The sequence below is a fragment of the Garra rufa genome, chromosome 6 (genome assembly GCF_049309525.1).
Source record: "Garra rufa chromosome 6, GarRuf1.0, whole genome shotgun sequence".
Taxonomy (NCBI): domain Eukaryota; kingdom Metazoa; phylum Chordata; class Actinopteri; order Cypriniformes; family Cyprinidae; genus Garra; species Garra rufa.
In genome coordinates, this window is record NC_133366.1 from 26885072 (window position 1) to 26912562 (window position 27491).

The following is a 27491-nucleotide window of genomic DNA, read 5'->3' on the forward strand; positions in this document are numbered from 1 at the left end:
TTTGGAATTTTATTGAAGCTCTCTGGATGAGAACCAGGATTGAGATTACTTTTGTCAACATATTACTCTCCCTTAAAGTTAATCATTAACAACACTAATGATTTAATAAGACCTTTAAAAGTACTCTTTAACAAATCTGAAAAAAAAAAGACTTACTATAATGTTTTTAGACAAAATAGTATAGAATTGTAATATTGGCCATTCATCATTATTAAAACCCAATCTTTGTTGTATATTGCATTAAGCAATTTTAAATATTTAATTTGAAGGTGAAGAATAGGATTTTTGCAGTGTGGTAAATTTATACAGTCAGATATTTCCCCTCTATCCTTGAAGCAGAGAACAAATCCATACATTCTAATCTAACGAAGGACACATTCAAAGCAGCTCCCCAAAACCCACATCCATCTTCAGGAAAACAGGACACTGGTGTTTTGGCAGAGCTTGAGTTATGACACCAAGCGTCAGTGGCTGCATCAAACTCCATTCTCTTCTGAAGGCCCTTTGTGGAAATGGCATGATTAATCCATCAGGGGACGTGGCTGTGAGGGGTGTATGCATGGCAGGGGGAATTAAATTACAGGGCTGTTGCAGGGACCATCCCAGCACAGTGCATTTGAAAGTGTGGCAGCTTTAGCTGATGGATGTCGCTGGTCCTAATAGGCTGGTGGTGTGTGAATTGAGGCATTGACTCTCTCCCACTCTCTGTCCTGTACATTGGTGTTAAGGTTGACATGGGAGATAAGAAAAGGAAGTAAAACATGAATTTGAACAGGTACGCAAATGTGATGTGGCTTCTAAGCATATGATGATGATCTCATTGCATATCAATATAGTAGGTGTATTGATTGAAAGAACAGCATCATTTAAGCACATCTCAGAGGAATCGATCAGCATGTGTACATCCACAGTAAACTGTCCTATTTTAAATTATATACACATGGTTGTCTCTATACAGCAAGGTCTGTAGTTGAACATATTGATCGCAGTTGTGCAAAGGCATCGGATGTACATTATAACAAATGTTCTCTTTGCATTATAATAGAGGAGCGACAAATGTGCCCGATCGATGAAGAGAAGGTCAGGGAATGGACTCTGGCCGCAGCTCTAATAGAGAAGTCAATGAGGAACTGCTGTAATCACTGTAGTGAATTCAATAAAGGAATGTGGAACTGAGGGACGCAGGCAGTTACTGCCAATTACTTAAAAGAAACAAGAAAACATCAGTGTTAAATTCTTCCTGAAATGCATAAAATGACTTTTAACAGGGCTGTTGCTATTAATTTAACAGCCACGGTTTTACTGTAGAGATATGTTGGTGAATGCAAAGTTGCAGCATTAGAAAAAAAACATAACAGCTCATGATTGTTTGACTGCATCAACATCAGCATGAAAGCAGAAGTGAACTCCTAAATCATGCATATAAAATAATTTTATTGTCCATTTAAAAATGTTATTTTATAACAAACTGAGATTGTCTTGTTCCAGTTACTGGAATTACACTTTTTGTTAAAAGTGTTAAGAAATGTCACTAAATCCAAGCGACAGACCAAAAGTGTCAATGAAATTCAGTTTATAAGTGACTCATGCTGTACCAGGGATATCATGATGCCTCTGAGAAGTGCATTTTGATAATTGAGATTAAAGTTGCTGTGCCTCAAGAGACACCATAAGTGTTTATTCTGAGATTAGAAGTGGTAAATGTTGAGGACCCTTTTAAACATAAGATCTGCAGCCTGTAATGAGCACTTTGTGGATTTGAAAATAACAAATAGTCATTGACATTTCAGTTTAATTCTTTTCATTTCCTAAATCCTTCACAATAGATGGCAGTATAAGCTTTATATCCCGTCTCTACTTACACTTGACCTCACAAAGTAACAAAACATGGGGAAACTATTCTTCTGTAAGAAGTATATCTTTTTATCTCCACTTAAAAAGTGTTGCAACTGCGCAATACGTTGTTTTATTCTCTTTCTTAGTGTCATATGCTGATACTCGTAATGTCCATAAGGGGATGATGTATAATTGCTTTAATCATTTCTTATTCAAATTTTCACCGTGCTTTCTAAGGCATATCAATTTTGTTAATACCATGTAATTAAAATATGTCAGTGCACTACAACGCTCGGGCTGTATTAATGACCGTGAAAATTGTTTTAATTAAATAGCCAATTATAGTAAAGCCCCAACCATGAGAATTGACATTTAAATGAGCTTTATTTAAATTGCTTTCAATATTGTTTCATCAGAATTTCTCACGCGGCGAATTAATCACTTGCCCGTGTGCATGTACAAAGCGCCATTAACTATTGAAGTGCTGTTATTATTCATTTCATTTCAAGCATGAACTCGTACAATATACGTCTGTGCTTCCATAAACTTTGGGACAAACTGCGACAACTAAACAGCCTTTCACGCAAGTTGCAAAACACAACGAACTTAACAGTCAATGGTTAAAAATAACACACTCAGCGTGTAGTCTGTTGTTCTGTTTGTTTATCTTTACTGTGAGTATTATAAAGGGTACCTTGTAAACCTTGCTCAACATCAGCACTAGCATGAGTTCTTGTGAAGTTCATTGTTTCAGATCTACCTGCTCTGAAAGAAAGGAACACACGTGCGCGCTGTCTCTCTTCCAAACTCTCTTTGTTTCTTGGCTCCTCCTCCGGACCACAATGTGACAGATTCAACTCGTCCGAGCACCAGCGCAGCTCTTCACTTATTCCCACTGTCACTATCACGCTTTGATCGATGTTGTGACGCACAGACAATATCTCGTTTTTTCCCTCCGTGCCAGGCTGATTTTACTTTTCAATTAAAAGGGAGTTGTTTTGTTGTTGTTTTATTAATTCTCCCGAGATACACTACTTTTATCCGACCACTTTTCAAGACAGTTACTTAGTGTAGTGAACATGGCCACACCGGCTGCGCTGCTGCCCGCGACACCGATGGCCCATGCGCCTCCGATGTCGGTCGCCGCGGTGGTCAACTCCTCGACCCCGGCGACCCTCTCGCCCTCACCGTCCGTCACCCCATCCGGACCAAGCCTCTTCAGATCGGAACTGCTCTCCTCCGCGAGCCCGGGTATCCCCATCGGAAGTCTCCCGCACAAACCCGTGTACTCCACTCCTTCTCCAGTGGAAAACACCCCTCAAAACAACGAGTGTAAAATGGTCGAGGTCCGAGGCGCAAAGCTCGCGTCTTTCACTGTCAGCGGCAACGAGCTCATCTGCCTCCCGCAGGCGTTTGACCTCTTTCTCAAGCACCTGGTCGGTGGACTGCATACCGTGTACACGAAACTCAAACGTCTGGAGATAACGCCTGTGGTGTGCAACGTGGAGCAGGTTCGCATCCTCCGTGGACTGGGCGCGATTCAGCCCGGAGTCAATCGCTGCAAACTTATATCAAGAAAAGACTTCGAGGTCCTGTATAACGACTGCACCAATGCAAGGTAAATGCAGCCTTCTCAAAGCTACGCGAGTACTTTTCTATACTGTAAATGATGCAGAAACACACTTTGAAAAGTTTCAAAAGTTGCACTAAACTAAAAAGAATTAAAGCACTTGGCACCTTGCACTATGCGGCTTTATTGAGCTCATATCAGTACCCTATCTTGAGCTACTTAGACAAACTCTTATTTGCTGAGCACAGCACATTTATCTACTTATGATCCAGTTTGCCCTTTGATAATCATTGCACATATCAGGTTACTTTTACACTAAAATGCATCACATTGAGCACAGGTACAGTACATCACACTCACTTTTTGGACAGGACAGGTGTCTTTCACCATCAATCATGCAGTCAGAATACCATTGAATGTAGCTCTTTGTCTCTTTCCAAAACGTATCATGTGTGAACAAACACTTTTGGAAATAGACAAGGAAGAGAGAGAGGAAGAGAGATCGTATCAGTCTATTACATTAATATTTAATGGGACTAGTCTGCTTTTGTTACGAGTTAACTGAATGTCAACTCACAGGTTAATCGGCAGTTGTCCCGTGGTTGGGTATCAGATGCACCACAAGTCTTGGACTCCTATAATATCTTTAGTTTTAAACGGTGTGTCTGACTCATGCAGTTTCCATAATTAAAGTAATTACAAATGTGTGGATGAAATAAGAAATTGTTAATACTGCTGCCTCAGTTATAGCCTATTTGAAAACCTAACGAATTTGGAGTGACGCACAACGTGGCTTATTAGTCCAGGTAGTTATTGAATGTTTTATCAGTTCAGACAACTGGTCATAAAAGCTCTATATTCTGTAGAGCTGTCATTATATAGTTCGCAGATGACACTTACCATCAAAGTTTGCTTGCTTTGAGAACAACGACCCTTTAGTAGCTTATTAATAACGCAAATTTGTCTGACCTTTAGAATGATGGCAAACATACTGATGCATTTGCGCGGGAGTGCGCTCAAGAGTAGGGATTGGCGGATAGCTTCTGAAGTATCGATATATCGATACTGATGTGGTATCGAAAGTATCGTTACTCAAATTGAAAAATACCAATACTAAGCCTTTCCCCACTGATGCTGTTTAGTTTATTTAGCTAGAAATTTAATGTGTACAACATGTATTGAATTTGACAAATAAATACATACAAATGCTGCAAGACAGAACCAATCAATGACAGAGAATGTTTGGTAAATGCTGACGCTGCATTCAAACAGGACTGCATTTCCTAAAAGTATCATAAAAGCTATTGCCATTTTTGTGATTAGTTTAAGCATATGATGATTTTTGGCAAAGCAGCCCAAAAACACTGTTTATGAGAGGACAAAATATGGATCCATTAGATTAAGTTATTTCACAATAAATCAATTGTGGTTGTACACTTGCTTAGCAATTAAAGAGAGCCATGTGAGCCTTGTTTGAGAGAACGGTACAGGTTTCCTTATCTAAACCTTGGTGTCTGTGAGGAAATTTATGACACCGGCTCATAGCTGCTTGCTTATTAAAGAGCGCATTTAGGCAGCCATTGGCACTGGCGAGAAGATGTTAAGCGCTTGTGACACAAGTTACTGGAACGAGATTAGAATCTCTGATTCCTGCCTGAGCGCTTGCTCCCCGGCGGTGTCTAATATAGAAATTGATTCTCTGCAGAAATTAATTAATTTTTCATATTGCCTAGAGCGGCAGTTTTAAAAGGGTGCTCTCTAACAGTCCTCCCGCCCTTTTTGTCTGCACTTTGAATTATATCCTAATCGTATTAATACTTTTTGCCTCAGGATTAAATTGAAAATTTATAAATGTGTTTTGAAATTTGTATCACAACATATTTATGCGAGAAGTAGACCATTCTCACTTGTGCTCATTCGTCAAATGTATGAGAATCTAAACGCTGACCAACTCTACTTAGAACCGCCAACTTTAAATGCTTCTATCTTTGTGTAATGACTATTTAATCGATGTCTGGCCTCCTAATGTTTTAAATTTGGCAGAGCCGAATGGAGATCAGATAGCAGGGGCAGACAGCATGAGCTAAACTCTTGAACCTCTGTCCCTTGAATTCTCTAAAGACCTAACCAAGAAGTTTAAATTGAGAGATTCAGGCCAAGGCCTCCTCACGGTTATTGTTTTATCATCAAATTGTTTTCACAAAGATTTTCTTAGGGTGGCTTTTTGATCCAGAAATGACTCATACTGAGTCAAAGTTTGGCACTTTGACTCATCATGACCGGATAAAGGGATTCTGCTCAACTGGCACATTATTGTTTCCTTAAAAAGGTTGTTTAAGCAACATGAGTTAACAGGAGAATAAACTAAACAGCAAAACCACGCATTCACCCCATGTTGTGAGACTCAAATAACTTTCTCTGTCCTTTCTTAAGCTAAGCTGCTGTTATTCATCAAAACTGACTACTTCCTCAGCGCTTCTCTTTGTTGAAAAGATATGTCTTCTCTGACCGTCATCTAATCCATGAGCTTTTTCTGGCAGACAGAAAAAAAATGCCCTATAGGTGCTGACTTGGTCTGTCTGCTTCACAGAGTCATTCATCACTCTGAGCATTTCCTTTTATGACTAAATTCTAACGGTAAATGTTTTGAAGCAACAAAACGCATCTTGGATCAGCACAAAACTAATAGTTGATTTACTACAGCACTTCACAATGCTCAACAGACTGCGCAATCGGTTTCTGTTGAACACAAACACAATGTTTTCCATTATTTAAAGGCTGATTCACTAACATGGAAGTTTCGAATGTCCATAAAAGGCATTTGGCTTGCTGTGTTTTTGTTTTTGCTCGTAATAGTAAAAAAAAAAAATGCTTATGTCTTCTCTTACAGTTAGCCTGCACTTAGTCAGCCTTTATTTACTGAATTATTTATTTTCGCAGAATCACATTCACTTCCAGAAAGTCTTAAACGGACGTGATGTATCACGACTCATTGGCTTTGTGTTGTGACCTTTCTCTTAGAAACTCTCCATCTGTGAAGTGGAGCTTATGGAAGCCTGCCTGTTCATTAGTGTGTGCATTTGTGAGAAAGCGTAGCTTAGCACAAGGCTTTTTGCGAATACTCTGCAAAAATGGGTATTTGTGTCTTTGAAGATTTTCCTGTCACAGAGTTAAAGTCATGTGGATGCTCGGTGTGAGAGGAGTGTGTCAGTTTGTGTTCTCGTTCTCTGATCTTCAAATGAGAGACATTTTAAAGGCCACGGATTACAGTCAAAACAAATACCCGGAGCTGCGGCATTGGCACCCTAGACAGCAAATTATCCGTAGACAATTAATTGATGTCAGTGTGATTGCTTTCATTTAAAAATTCCCGTTATCTTGTACTCACCCGCTGTTTTTCCCTCTTTCTCATGCACACAAACACACTAACCTCAAACAGACGTCTCTGCACGTCTCACTCTTCCCTTGACCTTCAGGTCCTTTCCAGCAGTAACACGAGCTTCTATCAGTCAGCAAGGTTTGATTCGGCCCTTCCACAGTGTGTTAGTGCGGAGTGAGGGATTAGTGGAAGGAAAATAGAAGAGTGTGTGAATGTGCGACACCGAACCAGATCCGTAATCCATCCACACGGTTTTTCTGCAGTTGTATTATCACGAAAGGTTTCGATTGCCGCGCTTTCAAGGCTGCAGTGTATTTTTAATCCTCTAATATCAATCATTACATATGGCTGTGGAGTTTATGGTCGGCTGTTGTACATGTGTGGTTGAAATAGATACCCTTTGTGTGTGTGTGTGTTCAGATCTCTCAAAGCTTTAGTGACTCTATTGGAAACCGCCAATGCAGCTGCTCAGACAGCTGATAGCTTTGTAGTGGCATGCTGCGTATCATAAAAGAAATGTGTTGGCGAACAAGGGCTTAAAATACTGTTGATGTCTTCATGGTGCTATTGTGTTTACGTGTGTCCATCTGCTGTTGTGTGTGCAAGTGTACGACTGTGTTCTCGGAGATGAGGTGGATTGATGAGACTTTGGAAAATATCACCTTACATGCAGTGTGTGGGTTCCTTTGTGTGTGTGCTGTTTGTTTAGATGCAGTCAAACATAACATAGGTAATTAAATGTTTAGTGAGATGCACCATGTGTGTTTCTAGGAATTTGTCACAGAGTTAATAAATGGAGTTTCTTTTAAATCTCTTGGATAACTTTTGCCAAGGACATAAATGTAAAAACTATATATAAGAGAGATAAAAAGATAATATGTGATAAAATAAAATCTTTTTTTCAAATTTAGTTTACACACATGTTAATCTAGAAATGTGTTCATATTATACCAATTCATTAAAAAACTTTAAATTAATCAAAAAATATCAAGTGAATATAAATATATTAACATATTTTCCATGCACCTTAAATATATATGAATTTAAAAAAAATCTAACAATATAAGGAATTATTAATTCTTAAATTATGGTCGACTATTATTAATTACATTTTATTTAAATTATAATTTAGTATGCATTATTAATTCATAAATGTTAAATTTATGGGGGATGCGCATGACTTTGACCTGAACTTGCAAAATGCTAAAATAATATTATATCTTAATCATATAATAACAAGGTTATGCAAGAGTGACATAATTTCTTATTATATCTTTTTAGTATTGATTGTGCATGTTGGTTAAACCACATATACACATATGAACATATACACATACACATATGACTTTTGTTGGTAATTTCACAGATTTGACAAAGTCTTTTAGAGATAAACAAGCAATGAAGCAGTTTTGCAAAAAAAAATGTATATATAATAAATATATATCATTTATTATTATTTATAAACATAATATGTAAATATATTAATATTGTACTATTTTTGTACTATTTACTTATATTTATATATTAACAAATAATATAAGAATTATTTTAATTATAATAACATACCAAACTAATTAAATTTAAGGGTTTCTTTTCTAGAATTTCAATAATAATTTTAAAAGTAACTTTAAATAACAAGTAAAGTGTGAAGTGCTGTAAGTCACTGTATATACAGTCAAACCAAAAATTATTCAGACACCAGACACTATAATTTTTTATATTTTTTTTTACTAGTGGGTACAGGACACTATAGTTTATTTATGTAAATGAGGATAGCAAAATAAAGTAAATTGTGACATATTACACCCCAAAATTCTTCATACAGTGGACTACCAGTAAAAATCTGGGTCCAAAAATTATTCAGACACATAGACAATAGCTAATGTGACCTTTTTACATCACAGACTAAACAAAATTAAGCATTGCTTGGTAATAGGTTAAACTAAATTAGTATTATTTAACTGTGTACTTAAATTTAACAGCTGACAGCTATTCAACCTAATTCAATACATTTGTTCTGAAACAGTTTAACTCTTGTTCAGTTCTTGCCATATTTTATTACCATTTTCTAAACTACAGTGAATAAACTGTGTTAATGTGAGAAATGTTGAAAGTGTCCGAATAAATTTTGGTTTGACGGTATAAATGTAATATGATATGTATTTTTTAATTTAAAAAAAAATATATACATTTTAATTTTATTTAATCCACAGACAATCTCATGTGATACATATTTGAGATCTAAAGAGGTGATGATTAGATATAACAGTCTGGATATCTGAGTATCTCTTTTATGTTGAACTGAGGTTAAAAGTTTATCTTGAAGTGGTTGTGGTTTGGAATTGAATGGATGAGTTACATTCATATCAGTATAAAGCACCTCTTTATTGGGCATAAAGTTCATCATGGGGTTTCAGCACTTTGTTCATTATTGTTCTTTCTCTGTTTGATCTGTGGGAAACTCCAGCTGCTGTTTATCACACACACACACACACACACACACACACACACACAGAGAAATGTATAGTGTTGACACTTGCTCTCAGCGTTATGTGTGCACACCCACACACACATACACACATCTTCATAGGTGCACACACACTCTTGTTGGTCTTTAGGACATAACGGTGCTTAGTTCTTGTTTTTTTCTCGTTTTGCTGAGCAGGTGAAACACACTGTAAAACAAATGATGGATTACTCTGATAACAGCTGTTCTCGCAATGTTGCGCGCACAAGTTAAATATGATGTCTGTAGACTCGAGGGGCCTTAATCATAAAACACGAGCAGAACAGATCTTTGTGTAAATCGAAAGTAAAGCCGTTTGTACACAAATTGTACCAAGGGGTTTATCCGTAATTGACAAAATTCTCATTCGGGTGCTCAAAAAGACATTTTTTGGATCCATTAGCTGTTTGCATATGATGTGTTTTAGCATCTGATAGTTCTCTTGTGTATTCAGTGTAATGGTGGTGTAAGCAATGCTCTGAAAGTTCCCCTGGTGTTTACAGAATGTTACAGAGCTAATGAAACACAGGAGGACATTAGAGATAGAGTAAACATGTCTTTTCAAATGGAGTGTGTGTTTGTGTACGGGTGTGTCGGTGTGTGTGGAGGGCCGAAGAAAGAATGTGTGTGTGTGTGTGCGTTGGCACTGATGGCCTCTGTGGGAAGGCGAGCCAGCATGGAAGAGAGGAGGACGTCAGGGGGAGATTTTAATTAAAGTATGAAATGAGAGGTCACGCGCTCTGACCCCCCCTCCACTCACTACACACACAAGGACATGCTATCTCTTTCTTACTTTCTCCTTTCCTCTCTCTCTCTCTCGTACACACGCTAGCAGTCTCCTCCTCTCTCTCTCAGCTTGATGAGTTTTCCATGAAAGGGTTTTTCATTAATTCCACCTCAGGGAGTCTCTCTGTTCCGGCTCCCTCTGAAGCACATGGAAATCTAAAGTGTGTGTGTGTGTGTTTCTGTTTGTACGCGGCCACCATGATGTTTTGACTCGGTCTGATTATTAACACACTGTTCTGGCTGTTTGATCATGAAGTCTCACACACAGACACACATGGTCGATGATCTTGTTGATGAGAGAGGATGATGGACAGGACAGAAATGGTTCGTTAGTTTCCTGTGATTGCTTCATAATGGGACATTTTAAACATTGAATTACAGGAGGTTTAGAATAATTTAATGCTGAAAAACACCTGGAGACGGAATAACAGGAAGTGATAGAAACACTACGAGCTTTGGTGTATTCATTAGAGCACTGATGTTTTTTTTTCTTTGTATGTGAGGCTTTTAACCAGCATGGGGTCATTGGTAAAATATGCATTTACTGCATTTTCGCAAAACTATTAAAAAAACGTACCGACGTGTGTACAATTCATTGCAGTTTCCTGCTGAAATGAACACTAGTGGCAGTAAAACACCAACTTTTTTCCCTTTTCCATCAATTTAAGATTTCGGGGCAGATTATTAATTAATAAAGACTTATTTTCTTGCAAAATACTATGTTATGACCAGTCTTTTAAAAGTAATGCATTACAATATTGCTTTACTCCTTGGGCTGGTTGTTTTTTTTTTATATAAAAAGTTCTATTTTGGTAAATGTAAAAGCCCTTTCACACCAAAAAGTGAAATGAATAAGCCTCAGGCTGAAGGCAAATTAAATTCACATCTTTACAGCAGAATGCTGAAGAAGAAAGTTCTACACTACACAAATGTTAGTTTATCTAAATTAATTTTTGCTTATTAGTGTGATTGAATTTGATAATTGAAGCTCAGCAGTAAAATATGGTTGTATGGTTTCTATAAGTGCTTGATTTGTAAACTAATATATTTGTAAACTTGCTTGATAGCCCACCTGGTACTTGTACTGTGTAATGCAAATCCCATTAATCACACTTGTAGAACCAAACTAAAATGGAATGGTTGCTTTCACAAATGTTTTATTTTTTATTTTTATTTTTTATGTTTGCTACTGTCGGTTGGATTTGGGTAATGGTGTGTTCACACGGGGCGTCAACGCTTCCCATTGACTTTGAATGGGTGACGTCAAGCGTTGCCGAGAAGAATTGTGGATCCGTCTGCGGCGCTTCACTGGCGTTGCTTGCGGCAGAAGTTGAGAATTTTTCAACTTCTGCCCCGAGCAAGCGCCACTGACGGAAGCGTCAGCCAATCAGGATTGCTCTTTGCAAATACAGTAGCCAGGCGGCAGCCAATCACGTTCATCCTGTTCAAGAGCAGCAAACTGAGGATAAATTTTAAAATGGAGGAGAAACTCATTACTCGCCGAGTACCACGTCGTTTCAACTTGCGTTGAACGTTCACAATAACCACACCAGCTATCGCTAATGCAACCAAATTGGCGTCCATGTTGAATGACAATGAAGCTGTATCCGAGTTTTTGTTGTTGAGCCCCTGTCTAATTTCATTGGCTGACGATGCTATGACCATGGCGTCAGTGCCAAACTTCAGCCACGCTTTCCGTCAAGCGTTGACGCTGACGCCCCGTGTGAACACACCGTTAGGGTTTAGTGTAGATTTTCAAACATTTTGAGATTGTTGTCTGAAAATTCATATGATCACACCATTAGGGTTTAGATTTAGGGGTGCAGCTTCATGTTTTTTTTTTTTTTTTGGTATGAATTTGTACAAAATTGCAACTTCGTAAAATGTTGCAATGTTGCAACTTTGTGAGATGCCAGAATATTACTTACATTGCTAATTGCTAATGTTACAGAAAGTTGATCCTCAACCAACAGCCATCTATAAACTGTCTCATTGTTTACCTCATTAAATAATCATGCATTTTAATGAGGTAACAATTGATATTTAGTGGTTTAATATTCAACATGCGAAGGTAAAAAGATTAAAAAAAAGTTTTTCTGTCCCCCCTTTGTCCCTTCAAGTCCAGGTAACTAATACTTAAAAGATACACAAAAGATAACAGAGCAGGGCAGATTATCAATTAATTAAGACGTATTTTCTTGCACAATACTGTTATGACCTCAAAACACTCATAAGTGCTAGATTTGTAAACTAATATATTTGTAAAATTGCTTGGTAGCTCACCCGGTACAGCATTGCACTTGTGATATACAGTGCTGCTCAAAAGTTTGGGATCAGTAAGATTTTTAAAGACATTTCTTATGCTCATCAAGGCTGCATTTATTTGATCTAAAATACTAAAAAAAAAGTAATATTATGAAATATTATTTCAATTTAAAATAACGGTTTTATATGTGAATGTATTTTTTAAAATGTAATTTATTCCTGTGATACAAAGCAAAATTTTTAGCATCATTACTCCAGTCTTCAGTGTCACATGATCCTTTAAAAATCATTCTAATATGCTGATTTATTATCAATGTTTAAAACAGTTGTGCTGCTTAATATTGTTTTGGAACCTGTGATACTTTTTTCAGGATTTTTTGATCAATAAAAGGACTAAAAGAACAGCATTTATTTAAAATAGAAAGGTTTTCTAACAATATACACTACTGTTCAAATGTTAGGGGTCAGTACATTTTTATTCTTTATTTTTTGAAAGAAATTAGTACTTTTATTCACCAAGGATGTGTTAAATTATTAAAAAGTGATAGCATAGATTTACATTGTTAGAAAAGATTTATATTTTCAATAAATGCTGTTCTTTTTAACTTGTTATTCATTAAAGAATACTGAAAAAAGAATCACAGGTTCCAAAAAATATTTGACAGCACAACTGTTTCCAATATTGATAATTCTAATAATAAATTAGCATATTGATTTTCAAAGAATCATGTGACACTTAAAACTGGAGTAACAGCTGATAAAAATTCAGCTTTGCATCACAGGAATAAAATATATTTTAAAGTATATAAAAATTATTTTATATTGTAATAACTTTTTGCAATATTACTGTTTTTTTCTGTATTTTTGATCAAATAAATGCAGCCCTGATAAGCATAAAAGACTAATTTTAAAAAACATTACAATACTGATCCCAAACTTTTGAGCGGCAATTCCATGAAACACAAGTCATGAAAATAGAGCTCAAATACTTGTAGAAGCAAACTGAAATGGCACGGTTGCTTTGACAAATATTTTTTTTTATCTTATGTTTGCTTTTGTTGATTTGTAAAAAAAAAAAAGTATGATCACACTATTAAGGTTTAGGTTTAGGGCTTCATGCTTTTTTACAAATTTGTACAAAATTGCAACTTCTTAAAATGTTATAATGTTGTTGAATGTTACTTACATTGCTAGAATGTTACAGGAAGTTGTTCCTCAACAGACAGACAGCTATAAACTGCCTCAGTGTTTACCTTATTAAATATTCATGTGTTTTAATGAGGTAACTGATATTCAGTGATTCAAACTAAACATGTGAAGGTTAAAAGATTAAAAAAAAATGTTGAAGTGTTTTCTGTCCCTCCTTTGTCCAGGTAACTAAAACTTAAAAGATACATTATTATAGTATATTACAGAAGATTTGATACTAACAGAGCAGGGCAGATTATCATTTAATATAGACTTATGCTGCCTTCATGTGATATGGGAAAGATGATGCTTTCCACTTGTGAAGTGGAAATTACCAGTGTGTCGTGTTCAGTTGCTTTTGTTGTCGTAGTGAAGAGAAACATGGCGGACTCGGAATTTGTCCTCACATGCTACTTTGGTAAAACAGACCAAATAAAATAACATGAGAAAATTGCCTCCTTCAGAACACTGTACCGCACAGCACCCTACTGGAGGCGAGCCACGACGAGCTAGCATCTTCTCTTAACGGTATTTTTAAAGACAACACTACGTTTAAATAGCGATGTTATTAAAATCCTTTATGCCCCAGCATTATGGGGGCTACAAACTAACCAACTAAACAGCAGAGAACTTTTAACATCATGCAATGCTTACCATTCAGTATAGTATTGTATTATAGTGCTTGATTTGTAAACTGATATTTTTGTAAACTTGCTCGGTAGCTCACCCGGTACAGCATTGCACTTGTGATGTGTAACGCAATCCCATGGAACACATATCGCCATGAAAGAGCTAAAATGGCATGGTTGCTTCAACAAATGTTTTTTCATCTCATGTTTGCTTTTGGTTACACTATTGGTTGGATTTAGGTAGAGTTTAGTGTAGATTTTCAAAACGCTTGAGTCTGTTATCTGAGAATGAACACAACATATTTTAATATATTTTAATGTGTGCTTACACATTTGAGAATAAAAAAATTTGATCACAACATTTAGGAGTGCAGCTTCATGCTTAGGCTACTTTTTTAAATCACAAATCATGTTTTCCTACAAATCACATTTGTATGAATTTGTACAAAATTGTAACTTCGTAAAATGTTACAAGGTTGCAACTTTGTAATATTCAAGAATGTTACTTACAATGCTAGAATGTTACAGTAAGTTGTTCCTCAACAGAAAGCCAGCTATAAATCTCAGTGTTTACTCATCAAATATTCATGCGCTTTAATGAGGTAACCACTGATACAGTATTTAGTGGTTCAATACTCAACATGTGGGTTAAAAGATAAATAAAAATTGTTGAAGTGGTTTCCGTCCCTCTTTTGTTCCTCCAAGTATAGGTAACTACATTTAAAAGATACATTATTATTATTCTAGTGTATTTGATACAAACAAAGCAGATTCACACAGTGACCTTCAACTGCTGCATAACACATTGAAACAAGTTGCTGGCATGCTGTATTTCTCCACTAATGTTATGATGTTATAATAACTCATAGATGATATGCAGATGAGAACATTAATGTAGGAATTTCAGCTCTGTAGTGTGAAATCTCATGGTTACCCCCAGGATTAATTACTAACCCCAGTTAAAGTATTAACAGTGTGTTAACAATTACTTTGAAAACCAACATATGTTGTATTAGCTCAGCCTCTGGAAACACTTACCAAACTTTCATTCTCCACATGATTTTAAAGTGATGATTCAGCCAGATGACTGATTCACCTTTGTGCACTGTTTATAAATACAACATGACATGAAATATGCCATGACTTAAATCTATCTTCGGGAACACGAATGAAGATATTTTTATATTCTCATCATTTTTGTCAAAGCCCATGCAACAAAAATTTTCATGCATCAAAAAGTACAAAAAGATACATATGACAAAAATAAAAAGAGAATAATAAAAATATCTTATTTGTGTTCCAAAAATGAACAAAAATCGTATGGGTTTGGAACGACATGAGGGTGACAGTATTTTCATTTTTAAATAAAAGAAAATAACATAAAATAAAAAAGAAGCTTTCCTCTTTTCTACCAAGATCACACTGTCGTAAAATATTTGAAGAAAACATTAATATTATTAATATTATTATGTCATATTAGAAATATGACATTTCCATGTTTAAATCTTAATGTTATCAGAAAACTTGCCATTCTTTGCCATAGATCTACTGTGGGAAGTGAGAGTCTGAAAAGTGTTACAAAGCTTCACGATTAAGCAGTTTCACCCCTCTGGCTTTGAAACTAATGAGATTCTTCAGTCAAAAATGTCAAAAACTAATTGAGATGTCCAGACCATGGGGAGAACGTGGCACGGCTTCGGGTGTATCTAGGTTTGTCAATCACTGCTATGTTTAGAACCAATCAAAAATTCAAGAAACAACACATTCTTAGTCTGTGCCGGTGTTTGTTTGTGATGTGTCTAGGAAACATGGCATGTAAAATGCCGCTGCTTGTGAAGTGCATTGTTGGGATGTAGACTAAACTGTTGTAGTAAACTACGGTTGGTTAAGTGCGCAGGATAGAGCTGGGACAACTGGAAAGTCTGGGAGAGGCAGAAAAGATGGGAAATCCATGGACTGAAACTGAAATAAAATGAATAAAAACTATATATACATATTAAAAAACTAATAAAATACACATCTGCACTACCAGTCAACAGTAAGATTTTTAATGTTTTTAAAGAAGTCTCTTCTACTCACCAAGACTGCAATTATTTGATCCAATAAATGTAACATGTTTACAATTTTGAAATATTTTTTACATATATTTTAAAATGTAATTTATTCCTGTGATCAAAGCTAAATTTTCAGCATCATTATTCCAGTATTCAGTGTCCCATGATCCTTCAGAAATCATTCTAATATGCTGATTTGCTGCTCAAGAAACATTTATTATTATTATTATTAATATCAATACTTAAAACGGTTGAGTAAAAATGATAAAAACTTAAACCTTTATTTAGCAAGGATGCTTTAAATTGATGATAAAGACATTTGTAATGTTACAAAACTCTACAAAAATTTCTATTTCAGATGAATGCTGTTCTTCTTAACTTTCGGTTCATCAAAGAAACCTGAAAAAATTCTACTCTACTCAGCTGTTTTCAACATAATAATAATAATTATTTAGCAGCAAATCAGAATATTACAATTATTTCTGAAGGATCGTGTGATGGAGTAATGATGCTAAAAATTCAGCTTTGAAATCACAGGAATAAATTACATTTTGAAATATATTAAAATAGAAAACAGTTATTTTAAATAGTAAAAATATTTCAGAATTTCACTGTTTTTGCTGTACTTTGGATCAAATAAATGCAGGCTTGGTGAGCAGAAGATACTTCTTTAAAAACATTAAAAATCTTACTGTTCAAAAGCTTTTGACTCATAGTGTAAGTTACTAAAATAGAAAATATAAAAATAAAAAAAACAGCTCAGCGATACTAAAATAACAACTTCTTTGCCACGACAATGTAACATAAAATTACTATAAAAATTATTAGAACAATTTTACATTTCTGCTTTAAATATAGCTCTATTTACTTTCACTAAAGTGTATATTTGTAAACCTTTTTTTTTTTTTTTAGTTTTTGGTAATCAGCATTTGCCACTTAACTGAACCCAGAATATTCTATGCTGCCAAAGGGAAATATCCATTTGTGGGAAAACTCAGTTTTACAAGCTATGTGTAAACAAAGTGGATGGGAATGTGAAAAGAAAGTGAACACAACTATGCTGCTATAAACTTTTTTCTCTCTCTCTTCCCGCTCTCTTTTTCTATCTTCTTAGAGGTAGCGCTTCTTTAAGTAGAACAGGATAATGCAGCAGTAACACATAAAGGTTTTGCCTAAAGCTTCCTTCATGCCTGTGACCTGATTAGTGCAGAGAGGACAGAGGAGGAAATTTAGCATCTTCCGAAAATGTGGAGAACAGACGAAAATAGAGATGGAGAGATCACAGTGCAACACATTGCTAAAAAAAGAGACAGATTGGATACTAAGGAACAAGGAAAAGATTAACCCGTCTAATGGTTGTGTCGATTTCACCTCATGTTTTTACACTACTGCTCTTACTGAGGGTCAAAATAAAGTGGCAGTGCTTTCAAACAGTCCCCGTGAGAAGGTAAAGTTAACACACACACACACACACACACACACACACACACACACGGCCCATATCTGCCAAAAGCTACTGAGAGAGAGAAAAGCAAGTGATTTATATGCCAGCATGTGAAAATTACTATTTTTGTTGTGGAGTTTTATTGTATGAAGGACAAAGGGATGAGAGGAGAGGCAGTGGGATGTTAAATGACCTACATATGCACAAGACATGGCTTAGATTATGTCCTATATAGAGGTGAGTACACAGCTGAGATATTGTCCCTATAAATGGCAGGTGTTACTGGCTTTTAGTACTCTCGTTCCAGACCACTGTGATGGAAACACTCCTTTTAGAACTCCAATAAACTTCTCACATGCTAATCTAGTGCAATGGTTCGTTTGACCTGAACAAATATTAAAAATACATTGTTGTACATGACTGAAATTACAATTTAGTAACATTTTCTACTATTTCTATGCCTTAGCCATTTTTGAGAGAGAACAGACAAAGTGTGTTCACTTCACTGAGATCTAAGTGAATATTTACCAGCTTCTGCCATCTTTTTGTTCTGGAAGATGGTCTTTTATCTTTGCTTGGTAAATCCTAAAGTTCTTAAAGCATTAACATGAAGGAAATACTGGCTTATATAGGTCTTAAAATTCCTCTAGTAAGCCAGTGTAGTAGCTTTATAACCCTCCCTCTGATGATAGGATGTCACCTGTCAGGTCCCTATTGGCTTCTTCTGTAATGAGAGACAATAATAACAGCAAATTAAAGAGGTGCAAGAACCTGAACAGGAGAAATAGACTTTTACAATTAACCTTTTAACATCTGCCAGAGATGAGATTGAACTGTTCCCTGGTTTCAGTATGATCAAATTGACCTGTGAACTTGCAGTACTGAACTGACAGAATTCATAGCAGTTGTGAAATAGAGACAAAGTAGTTGACTTTATTCAGTTGGTTCATTTCTGAAGAGATGTACACTATTGTTTTGTTAATAACACATTGCTTTCTCTATTTTCCCATGCTCAGTTTTGTTACTTGCCTTTTTACACAAATAAAGTGTACTTTTTTAACATTAGAGACAAGAGTCCCCATCTTTTTGTTTGTAAGAACTATGTATCTGAGATCAAATTAACCTTGAGTGAAATGTAGCTTGTTTTAAACACATCAAACATCTATATCCCTCTCTTAAAATAACCCATCCTTCAAGCTCTTGACCTTCTCGACTGTATCCAAACAATTAAAGACCACTACATGTGACCCTGGCCCACAAAACCAATCATAAGTAGCATGGGTTTATTTGTAGCAAGAGCCAACAATACATTGTATGGGTCAAAATGATCGATTTTTCTTTTATGCCAAAATCATTACAATATTAAAGGAACACTCCACTTTTTTTGGAAATAGGCTCATTCTCCAACTCTCCCCGAGTTAATAAGTTGAGTTTTACCGTTTTGAAATCTATTCAGCCATTCTCCTGTTCTGGCGATATCACTTTTAGCATAGCTCATTGAATCCTATGAGGGCAATATAGCATTGTGTCCAAAAATGACCAACGAGTTTCGATATTTGTCCTATTTAAAACTTGACTCTTCTGTAGTTATATCGTGTACTAAAACTGGCGAAAAATGTAAAGCTGCGATTTTCTAGGCCAATAAGATTAGGAACTACACTCCCATTCCGGCGTAATGCAGAGCTCTCATTATTATTCATGAACCTTCCAAATAAGGTAATAACAGAGCATTTCATTCTAGGGACACATCCTAGGGTTGTAAATGGACCTGTAAAACTGTTTCTGGAGAATTTTTGCCCTTTCCTATGTCATATACCTTCTATGTAGATATCAGAGAGCAATTTAAAATATTCAGTGCATTCTATGGCACCTTTAAAACATTTACCCTTATAACTAGTTTTGTGGTCTAGGGTCACATATTTCAACTGTTCAACTGATATTCAATTCACTGATGTAAAAAATACTTTTGGTTATTTTTTAAAATTGCTCATTTTACCTACCAAAAACATAATATTTAGATATTCCCTGTTCTACCAAACAAATTAGAGTTTCCTAAACTTGAGACACCAACATAGTGACTTTATTTGGATTCTTTCTAACATTAAGTCAATAATCTGTTTTCTTTTTTCCTGTTACCCAAATGATTGGACAAAAATGATCTAACAAATAAATGTGTTTAATTTTCTTAAAGGTCCCATATTGTCAAAATCAAAATTTCCTGGCTTTTTTCATGATAACTGAGGTCTAGGGGCTATGTAACTACCATATGAGTTTCAAAGCAGTCAATCCACAGTAAACTGCACACAGCCTGCTTAAAGTAGCTGTTCATTTTCACGAGCCGCTGTGACTTCCGTACAGATGTGACGTCCGATCTACTCAGTCACCGCCTTCAGTCACCACCCCAGCACCAACCACCGTCCCACCCTCCTTTTGTCAAACCCAGACAACATTGCGTCCATAACATTGCTAAGCAACAACAACACGGAAACTAATCTAGAAAACCCTGTTCAGTCGATAGATGTCGAAACTACATCTTTGCACAGGCTTCAGAACAATGTGAATATAAGAGACCAGTGGCACGTCAACTTCAGCCTCTTTCACACAGCTAATCCGGTAAATACACGGATAATGTTTCCCATGATTTGTTCCGGAATTGTTTAATTTGGTTCATTCACAGTTGTTTTCCGGAATCTGTGCGTGCTTTACACACAACCCATAAAGACATGTGACATTTGGATGTGAGATGTAATGCTAGGCGTACCTTTCACTAAACTGAAACTAACCTGAACAATCTGTGCTTCAGTGCTGATAGTGCGGCGCTGGCTCTGCCTTATCGCCGCTTCATTCCACTTTGCATGTATTTTTTCGTCGTGAAGAGTCGCAGCAGGGTAACGTGCATCATCACTACAACACTGCCTTTATGGTTCTGGCTTTTGTTCACACAGCGCTCGTTCCCGTAATTTTCCAGAATCAGCGCCAATTGTGAAAGGGGCTTTACTGAAGCAACAGTTATGTAGCTTACTGCATTCGGTGTTTGAAAAAGAAAAAACATTAATGATCATTCTGAAATATCCTGTTGAGTATCAGCAAGCTAGGCTCTCTCTATGGCTCTGGTTTCGGCTACAACGATACATGACCGTAGTTACCTGTGATTGGCCTGGCTGTGCGTCACTCAGAAAACAACAGGCCAATCAGAAGAGAGGCTCATGAATATTAATTAGATGGGCCAAAATCGACCTGTTTTTGACAGAGCTCCTAAAAAAGGAGCTGTAAAAATATATTGAGATGGATTTTGGCACTTATACCGCAAATATATATTCTTAAGGACATCAACAACTAAAATAAACCTCCAGAAATGTGTACAATATGGGACCTTTAATATAATAGGAATTATTTTAAGTTCATTAGTAACTACAAATCATTTGGTGCTAAACGGCATAGTTTCTACTGACTGACAGATTAATTTGAGCTAAATGTGGAACCCTGTTGGTGATTCTGCCATTTCTGTTTAATTGTGATGTCTACTTTTTCTTTTTTTAATAAATAACATCACACAAATCAGTGTTTAGACATATGTGACTTTGGACCACTAAATTAGTCATAAGGATATTTTTTTAAGTTGAGATTTATACATCATCTGAAGGCTGAATAAATAAATGCTTTCCATTGATGTATGATTTGTTAGAATAGGACAATATTTGAGATTGAATAAGATACAACTATTTGAAAATATGGAATCTGAGAGTGCAAAAAATCTTTAAAACTGTACAAATTAAAGGTTGTATCAGCGATTTCTAGCCTAAAACATAAAGTGTCAATTTCAGCTGACCTTTCATCACGATCCGCTCGCTGCCTGCCCCATAAATTGTCTGTGAAAAAACCGCGTCTCTCTGGTCAGCCTAGGGTCCGAGATATGCCAAAAAAACAATCGGCACTACCAACCTTTCCACACATAAACAAACATTGTTCCAACCAATCAGCGTCAGGGGTTTGGTGTTGTGGACTTTCGCTCCGCCTCCCTCACATCCCTGCACCAGTAGGAAAGTCCACAACACCAAACCCCTGACGCTGATTGGTTGGAACAATGTTTGTTTATGTGTGGAAAGATAGGTAGTGCCGATTGTTTTTTTGGCATATCTCGGACCCTAGGCTGACCAGAGAGACGCGTTTTTTTCACAGACAATTTATGGGGCAGGCAGCGAGCGGATTGTGAAGAAAGGTCAGCTGAAATTGACACTTTGTTTTTCAGCCTAGAAATCGCTGATACAACCTTTAAGTTCTTAGCAATGCATATTACTAATCAAAAATTACGTTTTGATATTATGGTAGGAAATGTACAAAATATCTACATGGAACATGATCTTTGCTAAATGTCTAAATAATATCTAATGATTTCTGGCATAAAAGAAAATTCGATAATACAAAACAATGTATTTTTGGCTATTGCTACAAATATACCTGCTATCTTCAGTTGTAAAGAAATTATGTTTTTTGAGGAAAACATTTCAGGATTTGTCTCCATATAATGGATATGTATGGTGCCCCAAAGTTCGTACTTCCAAAATGCAGTTTAAAAGCAGCTTCAAAGGACTCTAAACGATCCCAGCCAAGGAAGAAGGGTCTAGTGAAATGATCGGTTATTTTCTAAACAAATTGACAATTTATATAGTTTTTAACATCAAATGCTCGTCTTGTCTCGTCTCTGTGATGCGCATGCATAAAAGTACCAACCCAGTGTTTACAAAGTGAACATACAAAGAAGAACAAACAGCCTTTCCAAAAAAGGTAAAACAGCATTGTCGAACGATTTTGAAGTTGAAGATTATATGGGAGTTTTTTCGACATACCCTAACTGTATTGACCCCGATTACACAGACTACGCATGCGCATCGCAGAGATGAAGGATATAAATTGTCAATTTGTTTTTAAAATAACCGATCGTTTTGCTAGATAAGACCCTTCTTCCTCGGCTGGGATTGTTTAGAGCCCTTTGAAGCTGCGTTTAAACTGCATTTTGGAAGTTCAAGCTTGGGGGCACCATACATATCCATTAAATGGAGACAAATCCTGAAAACATAACTTCTTAATGGATGACAAGGGGGTGAGTACATTATCTGTACATTTTTGTTTTGGAAGTGAACTAATCCTTTAAGACTGGTTTTGTGGTCCAGGTTCACATATTCCATATTTTGGTAACAAGGTGGTAGAATACATAAAATTAACACCTCATGTAAAGGAGAGAAAATAAAAGTACTAAATACGGTTAACGTTTTTTTTTTAACGGGTATTTAGCCAAATGATGGCAATCATTTGAAAGTCTCTCAAAACTAGTTGAAGTTCAGCTTACCCTGACATGTTTTTAAACGACCTTTAAAAGGTCTTACACAAAAGCAAGACAAGGTGGTGTAATGGTTCACTTCATATGGTACATATTTACTAACATACAAGTCAACAACTGCTAAATGACTCTGTTACACTCATCCTTTGCTCATCATTAATTTCCGCCATATGTGTGTCTGTTTACATGCTACACAATCACACTGAAAACATGTTTTCATTAAGTTCAGCTTAAAACATTTATTAGGTTTTTCAGACTATAGTTCTTTTTTTAATAGACTTTCCCATCAACACATTTGAGATTGTTTACACAATTCTCTGATTAATGTTTTAAATAAAATGATGGACTCTGAAAATTACTGACGCTTTGGAGCTTTGTAAATTAAATATAATTTCATCAATCATATTTAGTTGTAATTGTGTATAATCTGTTATTAGTATAATATGAGTTTTTGTTTATAATGTCAACAGGCTTGTAAAGGCCAGCTGGCGTGCTGAAGTGCGTCAAATAGAATATTACAGTAACACACACAATCCTAACTGACTCACTGACTGATCTGGTTGAAGTTTGTTGGTGTGCCTGTTTGTGTGTGAATGTGTACGTCTGTTTGAGGAAGCAGTCTGTTTGTAAAATGTTTACAGTACTGCTTTTTTCCATTGCTGTTATTTCCTGTGCATGTGGATATTTGTGTGTGTGCACGTATGCTTTGGGAACAAGAATGTTAAAGTGTCTGTTTGTATGTGTGTGTGTTTGGGACAGATGTTAAGTCTCTGTCTGTCTTTTTCTCTCCCCTTCTTCCTTCGTCCCCCTGCGGGGGCCACAACACTTATTTACATTTCATTCATCACAGAGAGCCGCAGATTGAAACACAAACAGTGGACTATTTGGGTTCAGTCTTTCACTGCGATAAGAGCTCCGATTACGCCCCATCATGAAGGAACTTCCTGTTTGAGCCCAGAATAAAGGATGTTTGCTCTTATGCTTTCAGCTGGGCTTTTTTTCATCAAAGAGCAGTTCCGTCTAAATGTTTTTCCATTTGTTTCAAGGTATGATTAATGCAAAACGTTTGCAAGAGTAAGATTTTTAGAGTAAAGTTCAGTCACATTTATTTCTACAATACAGATAGCTTCAAAGCAGCTTAACAATAATAAACAGGAAAATAGTGTTCATGTAGCAAAATGTATTATTTAATAAATTCAATTTGAACTAACTAACTGGATTAGGTCAAAAATATTATGTAGTATTGCTGAATCAACCTAAATACACTGCCGTTTAAAAGTTTGGGATCATTATGACTTAAAATATTTTTAAAGAAGTCTCTTATTCTCATCAAGGCTGCATTTATTGACTTAAAAATACATAAAAATGGTTTCTATATTAATATACTTTAAATTAATGTAATGTAAGTATTTGCTCTCCCCTTTTTTATCAGTTTAACATATCCCTGCTGAATAAAAGTATTAATTTCTTTAAAAAAAAAAAATAGTAAAAATAAAAATGTACTGACCACAAACTTTTGAATGGTAATGTACAGTCGTGGCCAAAAGTTTTGAGAATTACATAAATATTGGAAATTGGAAAAGTTGTTGCATAAGTTTTAATAATAGCAATTTGCATATACTCCAGAATGAAGAGTGATCAGATGAATTGCATAGTCCTTCTTTGAAATGAAAATTAACTTAATCCCGAAAAAACTTTCCACTGCATTGTTAAGAAGGCTTCAGGGCGTCCAAGAAAGTCCAGCAAGTGCCAGGATCGTCTCCTAAAGAGGATTCAGCTGCGGGATCGGAGTGCCACCAGTGCAGAGCTTGCTCAGGAATGGCAGCAGGCAGGTGTGAGTGCATCTGCACGCACAGTGAGGCCAAGACTTTTGGAAGATGGCCTGGTGTCAAGAAGGGCAGCAAAGAAGCCACTTCTCTCCAAAAAAAACATCAGGGACAGATTGATCTTCTGCAAAAAGTATGGCGAATGGACTGCTGAGGACTGGGGCAAAGTCATATTCTCCGATGAAGCCTCTTTCCGATTGTTTGGGGCATCTGGAAAAAGGCTTGTCCGGAGAAGAAAAGGTGAGCGCTACCATCAGTCCTGTGTCATGCCAACAGTAAAGCATCCTGAGACCATTCATGTGTGGGGTTGCTTCTCATCCAAGGGAGTGGGCTCACTCACAATTTTGCCCAAAAACACAGCCATGAATAAAGAATGGTACCAAAACACCCTCCAACAGCAACTTCTTCCAACAATCCAACAACAGTTTGGTGTAGAACAATGCATTTTCCAGCACGATGGAGCACCGTGCCATAAGGCAAAAGTGATAACTAAGTGGCTCGGGGACCAAAACGTTGACATTTTGGGTCCATGGCCTGGAAACTCCCCAGATCTTAATCCCATTGAGAACTTGTGGTCAATCCTCAAGAGGCGGGTGGACAAACAAAAACCCACTAATTCTGACAAACTCCAAGAAGTGATTATGAAAGAATGGGTTGCTATCAGTCAGGATTTGGCCCAGAAGTTGATTGAGAGCATGCCCAGTCGAGGTCCTGAATAAGAAGGCCCAACACTGCAAATACTGACTCTTTGCATAGATGTCATGTAATTGTTTATAAAAGCCTTTGAAACGTATGAAGTGCTTGTAATTATATTTCAGTACATCACAGAAACAACTGAAACAAAGATCTAAAAGCAGTTGAGCAGCAAACTTTGTGAAAACTAATATTTGTGTCATTCTCAAAACTTTTGGCCACGACTGTATATTGTTAAAAAAGATTTCAATTTTAAATTAATGCTGTTCTTTTTTTTTTTTTTTATCAAATAATCCTGAAAAAGAGTATCACAGGTTTCAAAATAATATTTAGCAGCACAATTGTTTCCAGCACTGAAAATAAATCAGCATATTAGAATGATTTCTGAGCAGTTATGTGACACTGAAGACTGTAATAATGATTCTGTAAATTCAGCTTTGATTCTAGGAATACATTTGATTTTAATGTATATTAAAATAGAAAAAAAACACAGCCTTTGATGGGCATAAGAAACTTCTGTAAAAAGTTATATAAATAATGGTTTCTCTATTAATATACTTTAAAATAAAATGTATTTCTGTGATGAATTCTTTGACGAATAAAAAGTTAAAACAGCATTTATTTAAAATATAAATATTTTCTAACAATTTAAGGCTTTGCTATCACTTTTTAATAATTTAATACATCCCTGCTGAATAAAAGTATTCATTTCTTTCTAAAAAAAGAAAGAATACACATTTACTGACCACAAACTTTTGAACAGTAATGTAGAAAAATTTAAAATCTTACCAATCCCAAACGTTTGAACAGCAGTGTACATTAGTTTATATAAAAAGAATAAAACATGTAGAAATATTTGTTTAAAGCACATTTTACAGTGCAACGGTGTCATTATTCAGCTCAATTTAGTTCATGTTGATTCAGTTCTGTTCAATACATTAGATGTGTCAGTATTACAGAGTTCATCAGTTATGAAACAAATTCGATTTAGCCCATTGCAAAACATGATTTTTTGAAGTTGTAAATAAAGCAAATATTATTGCACTATTTCAGTCTTTCTTTTTTTATTTCATATTTAATTCAATGTGTTGCTTGTAGTTTCTTTGTAACTGAAATTTACTAGCAATTTCTGTGTGAGAATTGTCTCTACACCATTTTTGTGTGTACAAATCAGTTCTATAGAAGACAACAGTGTGATTAGTAAGCTCAATTTAGATATAATTCAGTTTATATAATATATATAATATAATAGTGTCAACAATGCAAAGGTCATCAGTTATAAAACGATTTCAAAAGTCAGCTGTATAGAAGACAATAGTGTCATAATTCAGATCAAATTTTTTTTTCTCATCAGATAGTATCAGTGCCATCAATTTGATAATATTAATTGGTAACTAAGTCCAAGATGACACTTATAAAAACTTGCACTGCTAAAAAATTCATATGAACTTATTTGACAAATCCACTACTTATAACTGAAATTCACCTGTCAGAAAGAGACTGTCTTTGCTAATGGGTAGACAAACACACAGACACACACACGCTACACTCTTTTATTCTATGCTTCATTAACCCTGAATATTAATATGGTCATCCCGGCTTCTCGTTCTTTTTTTGATTTGTTTGTTTTCTCCAGCTTATCCAGAACGACAGCTTTATAGTGAAACGGGTAGTTATTATAAAGATAAGGGGTTGAGGTACATGTCTCTCTTAGTTCCTTTTTTCTATTTCTGTAATCTAAAGTAATCAGTTTCCTCTGTGAAATACTGTACGTCCTGCTCCGACCGCCCTCTCTTATCTCTTTGTGCTGTGGACACAGATCATCACCATTTAGACGAGTCCCTACTGCTTCCATTGGACGTAATAATTGAAAAGTACATCTGAATGTTTGTCAGTGGAGAATTAGACCCCCAAACCCCCCCCCCCACCATCGTCTAATTCTTTCTGTTTTTTCCCCCCTCTTTTGTTTGTGGCAGT

The 27491-nt window shown here is 35.9% G+C and overlaps 1 protein-coding gene across 1 annotated transcript in view; it reads left to right on the forward strand.

The window, feature by feature from the left end:
* The first annotated feature begins 2224 nt into the window (after positions 1–2224).
* The window catches only part of dachc (dachshund c), a 78234-nt gene continuing 52967 nt past the window's right edge, over positions 2225–27491 (forward strand). The window contains exon 1 of the mRNA XM_073842199.1: positions 2225–3454. Within this exon, the coding sequence (XP_073698300.1) occupies positions 2916–3454 (539 nt within the window). The 5' untranslated portion in view covers positions 2225–2915. The remainder of the gene's footprint in view (positions 3455–27491) is intronic.